Source organism: Antechinus flavipes, chromosome 3 (genome assembly GCF_016432865.1).
Source record: "Antechinus flavipes isolate AdamAnt ecotype Samford, QLD, Australia chromosome 3, AdamAnt_v2, whole genome shotgun sequence".
Taxonomy (NCBI): domain Eukaryota; kingdom Metazoa; phylum Chordata; class Mammalia; order Dasyuromorphia; family Dasyuridae; genus Antechinus; species Antechinus flavipes.
Window position 1 is genome coordinate 419,645,327 of NC_067400.1, and position 11,197 is coordinate 419,656,523.

The 11,197-nt window shown below is 35.7% G+C and overlaps 1 protein-coding gene across 1 annotated transcript in view; it reads right to left on the reverse strand.

Moving 5' to 3' along the window:
• Window positions 1-5,288, reverse strand: part of HAT1 (histone acetyltransferase 1) — a 90,838-nt gene extending 85,550 nt beyond the window's left edge. The window contains exon 1 of the mRNA XM_051991088.1: window positions 5,171-5,288. Within this exon, the coding sequence (XP_051847048.1) occupies window positions 5,171-5,273 (103 nt within the window). The 5' untranslated portion in view covers window positions 5,274-5,288. The remainder of the gene's footprint in view (window positions 1-5,170) is intronic.
• Window positions 5,289-11,197: the final 5,909 nt, after the last annotated feature.

The following is an 11,197-nucleotide window of genomic DNA, read 5'->3' on the forward strand; positions in this document are numbered from 1 at the left end:
GAAGACTCTAGGGGAGCCAAACCTCCTCATTTGTTTCTCTGAATCTCGAACTTGCTACTAACCTCATCATTTGGTTCCCTTACCACCAGGAATCTATGGGAGACTAACCTCATCAGATTCAATGAATCAATAATGAAGCACACTACTCATTTCCTTAGATAGAGGCAATGGACTCAATGTGCAGAATGAAATATACATTTTTAGAAATGACCAGGATTTGTTTAGCTTGACATACATATTTGGTACAATGGTTTTTTTCTTCCATATCCAAATGGGGTAAGCTATTAACAGCATGGAAGGAAGGAAAGAAGGGAGGAAGGGAGAAAGGAAAGAAGAAAAGAAAGGAAGGAGGGAAGGAAAAAGGGAGAAAAGAGAGAAGAGGAAAGGAGAAGAAAGTTAGTAGGGAAAAGAGGGAAGGAAGAAGGAAAGAGAGAGTGAGGGAAAGTGGGAGTCAGTGAAACATTTAAATACCCAGGAACAAAAAAGAAGGAAAATTGGAAGAAAAACAAAAAGGACAGCTTTGAAAATTAAATGTTGAATCTACTATATACTTAACAGGAAAAGTAAGTTATATGTCAAAAGAGATTTGTAGCTTCATGCATAATTTTTGTATTGTTACTCATGCTATATATTGTAATGGAAACGCTCATTTTATATGGTGTTTAAGTCTAGGATAATATATAAATCTATATAAATCAAGTAAAATTCCCAGATTTCATTTACAAAAGATAAAATTCTATGACTAGATTTTGTCTAACTTTCTTTTAAGCACTAAAATTTTATAATGCTATTCTTGAAGATACACAATGTTTAGAAAATTATAGAAAACATATCAATTAAAACAACCGAGTTTTGCAGGCAGTTTTCTTAGAAAACAGGACAGACTATCTATGAAAATATCAATCAAATTCCTCTTCATTCAAGACCTCAATTGTATATATTTAACAATAATGTATAAAATGAGCATGGGATACATCAAAGACAAGTTTTAAATAGAAATAATTATTCTACCGATTGGATAACTAGTCTCTGAAATAAAATTAAATCACTCGTCTCTATCCATATAGAACATTATAGCCTAGAAGCAAGAAGACCAGTGCTTGAATCTGATCTTCTATACAGCTTAGCTGTGTGACCCTGGACAAGTCATTTGACTTCTGTTTTCTTCAGTTTCTGCACATATATGTACTACAACAAGTAAAATGAGCATTGCCTTCCTTTACAGAGACTAGACAAGATTACACTGAAAATATGAATGAATTTTTCTGCAACTATTTCCTCAAGTATAAAATGAGAGCATTGGATTAGATAGTACTTTCCAGATCTAGTCTATGGTTTGGTATGTGTGTCCTATATAGATATTATTGGTATAGGGTGTATATAGGTATCTATATTGATATAGGGTGTCCTATAATCTTACATGCTTTGAAATGGAAAGTGTGTTATTAAACCTAGTAAAAATTAAATATATTAAATACTCTAGTTCAACTCTACTTTGAATCAACAAGACAGGTATCTATTTAGACTTTATTAAAGTCTAAAAGGGAAAAAGGAATTACAAGTTCCTGGTTATAGTAGGAAGGTAAAGGAATATGTGATTCTTTATATCTAAAATTAAAAATTTGCGATACAAATTTTAGAAACTTGATGTTTTCCCCCCAGATTCAGAATATAAAAATTGTATATACAAATCAATTCTGTTGGAATCACTCCAAAGAAAACACAAATCTGGTACTATATATAATATATATATCCTTCTTTTCAAATTGAATTCACTTAAAGAATATTCCTAAAAAAAAAAAAAAAAAAGAATATTCCTAATTAACTATCATATACATATCATTTTGTTTTTCAATAACATTAATGCCAAGGTTTTTAGAGAAAGGCGTATGGAAAGATACATGTAACAAAATCAAACTTTTAAGTCAGGTTAATTTGCAGCAAAGCAAGATAAAGCGGTCCTTATTTTAGCCAGAAGTTGTTCATTAAAGAGAACTAGTGAAGTAGCAAAGAATAAAACTAAAGAAAATATAAATTCTCTGAGCTACTAAAGCAGGAATAAGAGAATGAACTATAAACCACTATTACATAGCCAGCAAAGTTAAGCATAAACCTGAAAGGGGGAAAAAAAAAGGACATTCAATGAATTGCCAGACTTTCAGTATTTTGTTGCAAAAAGATCTGAACTTAATAGAAAATTTGACACACAAGATCCAAGAGAAATGAATGGTAAAACATCAAAGACTAATTACAAGGGAGTTCATAAGGACAAACTTTTAAACCTGGAAATATAAATTGTATGTCTAAAATTATCATTAATAATTGGGTAGCTGGAAATAAAGACTGGGGGTAAAACTGAATATGATGTGAGTTTAAAAAGTAAAATTGTGTAGAAAAAGATTAAAATAAATAATTATCTCATATGCATAAAGTATGAAAGGAAGAAATGACACAGGAATTAGATGGAAAAGGAGAGTATCTATTGGGGATAGATTAAAGAGGGAAAAATACGTATTTAGTACTATATAAAAGTCTAAGTTCAGAAAGAAATAAAAGGGTAATGAGATAGGAAGAGAGAAGAGGATAAGGCAGGAAATTTTATATCAGATCATGGTTAGAGAGAATAACATTTTTAGAAGGAAATAGAAGTCTTCTAAATAAATAAAAGGATGGGGAAAGGACTGGGTGGACAGTAAAGAAGGGTGTGTAGATTAATGAGAATAGGATAAAAAGAGACAGGGTGGGAGAGAGAAGGATAAATGAGAGATTCATGGAAGGGTAGATAGGTTAAAGAGAATAGGAAGGTATCTTTGTGGAGTTGGGATAGGTTGAATAAGAGGGGCAAGGTTGCCAGTATAAGTAAAGGAATCAAGAAGGATAAGAAATGAGATATAAACATAAAATAGAAAGCTGGAGTAGTAATCATGATCTCAAAGTTAAAACTAAAATAGATTTAATAAAAAGAAAAAGTACACTATGTCAGACATATTATTCAATACTATTTTGACTATTTAAAATAACTAGACAGTATAAGGTTGGAATACAAGATGATGTTATCCACTTTCAGAGAAAGAGAGGACAGACAAGAATAGTGTCTTATAAAGATGCAAATGATATATATCTATAGATATCTATATTTCTGCATGTGTAAGTATCTGTATGTACATATACATTTGTATATATATAAGTATATGTATGTGTACCAATGGATATATTTGTGTATAGATAGGTACATACATACATAAATATATTTGCACTTAATTGTAGCCTTCTTGGGGGGAAGGAAAAGAATAAAGTAAATAGTACACAGCAGAGAACAAAAGAAAACTTACAAGAAAGCAAATGTGTAATATTCATTTTAAAGGCTTTCTTGAAATGGAAATTTATTGCTTTATATTTTGAATCCTCTCACGTTCTGCTGTGCAAATGGTAATTTTTTTCTTATAAATTTAAAGTTTTTAAAAATCTAAAAAAGAAAACCCAAAACACAATTATATAGTTATGATGAATTACTTATTTCTTTATTCCAATGTTTAGCAAAAGGTATTACTTTAAATAATATAAATTATTTTACACAAATTTCTTCATTTAAGCCTTACAACAGTCCTAGAGAATTAAGCAAGGCAGGATAAGTATTTTCATGCCCATTTTACAGATATGGATATAAATTCAGAGAGGGAATTAAGTATAATAAGAAAAGAACAGTGGATTATAAATCGGAAGATCTGGGTTCCAGTACCAGTTCTGCCAACTTGTTATGTACTAGTCCAAGCTCACGTCCTCTGCAAAGTGAGGATATTGGATAAAATTATTTCAAAGGTACTCATTTAAATCTATCAATTCTAGATTAATGTGTCGAAGTCAAAGAACTACTGGCCATCAAATATAGGTTGCATCCTAGGCAGTAGATTTTTGAAATGCCGGGCGATTTTGCTATTTGTCTAAACTGGACAGTGAGTTGGCACAGAGCTGGGTCTGGAATCAGGAAGACTCATTTTCCTCAATTCAAATACGATCTCAGGAATTTACTAACTGTGTGATCCTGGACAAGTCACTCAACCCTATGTGTCTCAATTTCCCCATCTGTCAAATGAGCTGGAGAAGGAAATGGCAAATCACTCCCGTATCTTTACCAAGAAAGTCCCAAGTGGACACAACTAAACAATAACAAGCCAATAAAATAAAAAACTAAGAAAATGAGCTATATTAAATACTATAATTTAACTCTACTCTGAATAAACTATCCCATTTGTGTTTTATTACAATCTAATATGGAAAAAGGAATTTAGAGTTTGGTTATGGTAGGAAGTTAAAGATAAAAATAATGCAAAGTTAACGGGTTTGAAAGAAGTTGCAGCCCTCGAGGTACTTTTATTTCGCTTGGGAGGCCGTCTACCACGGAGATAAAGTCAAATCGAGGTAGACTATCACAAAGTGGAGAGAACGTTAAAGACAAAGTAGGTTCAATACAACATACAGAAGCTTTAGGGAGGGGGGGGGGCTTTCCCATCACTGCCACTTGTACCCTTAAAAGAAGCCTACGGTTTGGGCAAGGTGTACAATCCCCCTCCCCTTTCTATTTAAAGCTAAACAGCATCCGAGACCCTAAACTGAAGCGGCTTCAAAGTCAGAAGTGAAGGGAGGGGACGACTGTAAGCATCTCTGACATCTTGGAGCCCGCGGACCCGAAACCGCGGGAAAAGAGGCTCGGGGCGGGGCCTTGAGGCGTCTCCTACACCTTGAGCAGCTGGGGACAGGGAAGCGTCTCTGTCAGCCTACGGGAGGAGGGGCGCTCGCCACCGAACGGACGAGGCAGGGGTGAGGGGGAAGGGCAAGGCGATCGCCCGGCCATACGCGCCGAAGTGGTGGCGGAGGGGGAAGAGAACCTTGCCGCCGAGGCTATACCCTCCACACTCCGGCTGCCCCGGACATAAGAGGGCCCCAGTGGCACCGAGGTCTGGACCGCGGCTGGAGAAGGAAAAGGAGAGACAGGGAAGGGAGGAATAGAGTTCGGAGCTTGCCCTCCAGTGGCAGGGCACACAAGCCGCTGTGACCACCCCCTCCTCCCACCTCTGGGCAGCTGGAACCTCCTTAGCGGCCATCTCCGCATCCAGTCCCTGAGGCCTCCCCGCCCCCTTTCCCCCTAGGTAAACTTTTCCCGGGAACTTACCCGCCATTTCCGTGCAGCAGGCTGAAGCGGCCGAGGAGAACGAATCAACCCGCGCGCTCCCTGCTCGGAAGTGAACGCACCACAGTGACGTATTTCCGACCATTCCCGGAACGGCCGGCGGGCTGAGGAGCGAACGTTTTAAGCGCGCAGGCCGTAGGCTCCTGGGACGGAAGCTCTGAGGAACCCAGCGCGCTCGGTTGTTGGTAGGCTGACTGCCTACCGTTGCTTAGCAACCAGGAGGGCTGAACCGCTTGTCCTCTAGCTAGGCGAAGCTTGAGGTCAAGGACCTCTAGCCCCTGCGGAAATGCTATGAATAGGCGCTGCTCTTTACGGGAGTCTGGAGTACTTAAATGAGTGACTCCTTCCCCCCCACTCCTCCCGGAAAGACTTACTCTTTTGGCGTCTATTCTGAAAACCTGATACTACTGTGGGACAGCAAAATCAAAGAAAAGTGTGCTCAGACTTCTCGTTTGAATTTCCTCCTGTAAATTTCAAAGCTAACGCTTTTTTTTTTTTTGAGCTCTTTGAGCAAACAGTAAATAAGTTTCGGCAAGTACCTGTACCTGTAACTAATATTCATTGAAGTAATGGTTTTTTGGGTAATCAATTAATCAACCAGAATTATTAAGCGCTTACCCCGTGACAAGTACAATATGTCTAAAATTAGGACCACAGACCTCTGTGAATCAGAAGCTCCAAATGATTTGTATTATCAAGTAGGTAATGATGAGGTTCGGTGCAAGGCAGGGAGTTGTTGGAACCCTCTACTGATAGGTGCAGGTGCTTCGTAAATGAATTTACGAATCGGAAAAATTAGACTAACAAGAAAAGTGTATTTGCACTGGAAATCAGGTTTTGCCGTCTGACTTCTTTAGTGACAAGATCCCGACAGAGAAGTAAAAGTCTAGCAGAGAAATCCCGATAGAGAATAAAGAGGGGTAAGGTCCCGTTAGGGAAATAGGTGAGAGAGAGAAAGATTTCTGCTTTTGGCCCATGCAAGGAATAGAGCTGAAGGAAGCTTGTTAGCTCTTGATGGGGGCTGGGAGCAGTTTGAGTCGAAATCAGAATAGAGAATCTTCTAATTGAATGAGTGTCTAAATCTCCAACTCAGTAGCGTTCGATATCTAGATCTCCAGCTCCAGCTAAGTAGGAGTGGTCCTGGACTCAACTAGTCCCACCCAGATAACAGAAAGGAAACCACTTTATCTTGATTCCCTTGGGCGGGTCTCAGGGGAGAGTTTCTCTGAGGGAGTTTCTCAAGTTCCCCCCAACATGGGAAAGAGATTGAGAGTTTCATTTTGGGGCTTCCCTTGAGGTAACGACTGATTTTGGACCTTGTGTTTATTAATATTTAATAGTTCTAGATAGCTTACTCTTTTGAAGAATGAAACATTTAAGAACATCGTTTGCATAGGAATGACTCCTCTTAACAAAATATTTACATATTTCAGTCATGTGTGAAACCACAGATGACTTTGAGAACCAAAATTTGATGGTTTGGAGAAGGGAAAGAAAGAAGCAACTTCCTTTAAGTTCTTCCCCACCCCTATTTGACCTTGATAAGAATTATATAACCATGACTGAAGTTGTGACACTCACCAAAACTAGAATCAGAGCTAGGTTATTTATTTGAGAGTTCTCCTTTTCCATTGAAATTATATATGTCACTGAATTAAAAACTGATTACTATATATTACAATCATTCTATTGGACTCTCATTTATAATTCCTCCACAACTACTCCACTAATGTGCTGGGAAGCATGCCTTTAAATCAGGTATATGATTTTAAAAATGTGTGGGACAGTGACCCTTACCCAAATTAAAATCAGAGACTCTCTAAGTAAAAAAGAGATTTATTACAATCTTCAGAAAAAAGCAACTCCCAACAGACAATGTGTCAGGAGAGTAGTGCAAAGCATAAACTGCAAAACACAAGATTAAATAGACTAGAGGCTTCCCCTCAACCCCAAACACTCTAAACACAGAAGTCTATCTCAGAAGCAAAAGAATATTGGTAAATAATTTAATTTCCCCTAGAGAACTGCTATACAATAGATATTCTTGGATGAGAGAATTCTATTATGAATTCTCAAAGCCATCATGACCTTTTAAAGAAGTACTTAAATGCTAATTAAGAGGTTTGGGGAAACAGGAGGGGAAATGTTCATCCAAGGCAATGGAACACCTGCAACTTTTTTTTTTTTTTTAGCTATACTTCAACTTGTTATTGTAAAGTCTCAAGGACACATTTCCATGAGAAGTCTTCATAAGTTTCTCCCATACAAAAAACAAACTATATTTTGATAACTGTATTTCCATATAATCTGCTTCCTTTGTAATCATATGTGTGTTACTTTATGTTTTTAAAAACTTTGTCCTGAATAGGGGATCATAGACTATACCAGACTGCCAAAAGGGTTCACCTCTCTCTCTCTTTCACACACACACACACACACACAGATTAAGAACCTTTGTTTTAGACAGTTTACTTAACACTGCAAGTATTAGAACTGTCCATTTGTTATCCCTTAATCATTCTATATGATCAATTCACCTCTTTTTCTGAACTTACACTTCCTGAATTGAATTTTTTATAGTGCAAAGAGCCTTGGATTTTTTTTTTATCAGAGAATTTAGATTCAAAGCCCAGAGCTGCTAATTCCTGTATTGACTTTTTGCAAGTTAATGTCTTTGGTTTTTTCATCTATGAAAGAGAGATTTGAACTCTCAGGTCCTTTCTAGTTCTATTTTATCATTTTGTGACCTAAATTTTATGTATAGGGCATAGAATCAAAAAGATAAGGGTATTATTATTATTATTATATTTATTATTATTATATAACAAAATGTTGACCCTTACAAAAGAATTTTAACCTCTCTCCAAAAGGCAAAACTCTAAAAGGTATACCAAAATTGTAGTTTTGGTAGAAGCACAACTGTCACCAATCAAATTTGAGTTTTGTATGTAAGAAATCATTAAAAGGAATTAATGCCTTCATTGTACTAAATCTTACAAAGATTCTCAATGCTGTGAAGTTTCTTTATAAAAATCTATAAAATGGCCAGCCAATATATCATTATCCCCATGTTACTGTGATGGGGGAACCCTGAAACTGTCCTCTCTGACTTTGAAGGGGAAGCCTGGGAGTGAACTTTTGAGAAACTCTCCTTGAACTCTCTCCTCTGGAAGAGGCTCACCTCAGGGAATCAAGATTAAAGTGGCTTCATCCTGTTATCTTGGTGGTAACTAGCTGCACCTTCTATTGAGTTGAAAATTAGCCCAGAATCACTCCTAGTTAGCTTGAATTTAAATAGTCTCATTCAACTAGAAATCTAGGCCTAGGGGCAGTGACAATATTGGGGGAATTTCATTCAATTGATCTCTTATAAAAAAGGCAATTTTAAACTTATAACTTGCAGAGGCCGGAAGCAGGACTATGCCTTGTCAGGGAATATCTCTCTCCTTGGCATAGCTGCCTGCCAGGATCCCTGCCCATTGTAAAGACATTCTCTTCTCATCGATAACCCTTCTTTATTTTTCTGCCAGGATTTCTCTACTTGGATCTTTTTTTTCCTCTGCCAGAATTAACTTCTCAGTGCCAATAAACTTCTATTTTTGCCACTAATATTTTGGATTCATGAATTCTTTTACATTGAACCGTGCCGACCAGAAGGGGATTCTCACATCCTGACTCTCTGCACTGCCACTAACTGCATCACATCCTCCTCAATAGCTTCCAGTATTCCCTATGTTCCTTAGAATAAATGAAGACTTCTTAGGCTAGTTCATAAATGTCTCCAATCTGGTGTCAATCTATATTTCTAGTTATATCTCATATTATTCTCCTTCATGTGCTTTCAACTCCTAATATAACTGCTTACTGTTTCTTGAATTCAGCTTTCCATTTTATGCTTTAATGCATTTTCATAAGCTTTACTCCATTCCTGAAATGAATCTCCATCTTTCTTCATAGCTCAGTTCCAATGCTATTTACTCTATGAAGCCTTTACATTTCACCTTGTTAGTGATTTCTCCCTATTCAGACTTCCTGGTACTAATTTTGATATCTCAACTTATAAAACTATTGTTCATGACCCCACATAGGGTCCCATAACTAAATGTGAAGGTCACATAATTATGGTTGATTATCAATAAAGTTTGATTTGTATACCTACTTTATATGCTTTTATACCCAGGGTCACATAAAAATTTCTTGGGAGAAAAGAGGTCACAGAGAGTAGAGGGCTTTTAATTTTATCTTTATATCTTCAACGATTTTCACATTTTGATAAATGTGAAAATAAGTGGCAGAACTGTGACACAAACTCAGGTTTTCCATATATAGGTCCAATATAGGTTTCTTACATGTTGCTTCTAATGTTACATAACATATTTATTCACTCAATTACAAGCAACTGTATCTACCTAGCATGGCCTATTCTTACAAAGTCAAACAGTAGACAGTTGCAGTAGCAACGTTTACTCAGCGTTTCCAAAATTGCCATATAGTTGTTAGATACATAGTATACCTTGGAGATGAATTACTTTCTTCCCAAGGCTAATTAATGGTAATCTAGTCAAAAGCAAGTGTGTTATGAAAATCAAAGCAAGAAACTAAATGTTTAGAGCATTCTTTTAGTAAATGTCATAGTTTCAGATGGACTTTGTATTTCTTGTTTCAAGAATTGTCTATAATCTGGGGGACATTTTATCTGTTTGGAAATGGATATGATAAATTTGAGCCAATTTCTTTTTGATTTTGAATGTCAGACTTCTATTAGTAATGTTTATTACAAATAATTCTTTGTCACAAATCTGTTTATTTTTTTATTTTAAAAATTAAATTTTATTTTAAATATTTTTTTTTTGCTGTAACAATTTAGTTTATAAAGAACATGTTTTTGCTTCCTGTGAGTTCATTTACTTGAATAGCTAAAAATTGTCTACCTACCTACAGCTTCAATTGATAGTATTCCATTATCTTCAATTAAAAATACTTAGACACATTTATCCACTTGGAATTTATGGTAACATGTGGTCAATTGTGAATCCTAAACTTATTTTTAAAAGCTATACTGCTATAAAAATTTTTACCAGAAGTTTTTGTTGAGTAATTAGTTTTTATTCCTTTATTTTATTGTCATGGATTTCTCAAACATAATATGGTTTTTTTTTTTTGCATGCATTTGGAACTAGTTCCTGGTTAGGAAATCTATTTTGGCCATAGTTTTGATAATTATTACTTTAAGTATAATTTGAGACCTGGAAATAGAAGTTCCTCTTTTTGTTTTCATCCTCCATGATTTTCTTTAAAATTCTTGATCTTCTGTTCCACATTCATTATATTAATTTGACTTTGCTATCAACTATTCTATAGGTTTTAAAATTAGTAGTATATTAAATCCATATTAAATTTGAGTTGATATTATCCTTACAATATTAACTTAGACTAGCCATATCGTTTGACTCTTTCTAGTTAGTTGATTATCATTTTCTATAAAAATGGCATGATAGATTTGAAACTGTGCCCAAAATATTATAAAATTGTGCCTACCCTTTCATCCAGCAGTCTCACTACTGGGTCTGTATCCCAAAGTGATAATAAGAAGAGGGAAACAACCTATATGTGCAAAAAATGTTTGCAACAGCTCTTTTTGTAGTATCAAGGAACTGGAAATTGAATGAATTCCCCATCAGTTGGGGAATAGCTAAATAGGTTATAAAAAAGTAATAGAATATTATTGTTCTATAAAAAATGATGAACATGCTGATTTCCAGAAAAGCCTGAAAAGACTTACATGAACTGATGCTAAGTGAAGTGAACAGAACCAGAACATTGTACACGGTAACAAGATTATGTGATGATCAACTGTGATGGACTTGCCTCTTTTCAACAGTGAGGAGATTGAAGGCAATTCCAATAGATTTGTTATGGAAAGTGGCATTCACATCCAGAGAGAACTAGAGAGATTGAATGTGGGTAAAAACATAGTATTTTCACCTTTTTGTTCTTTGTTTTTTTTCC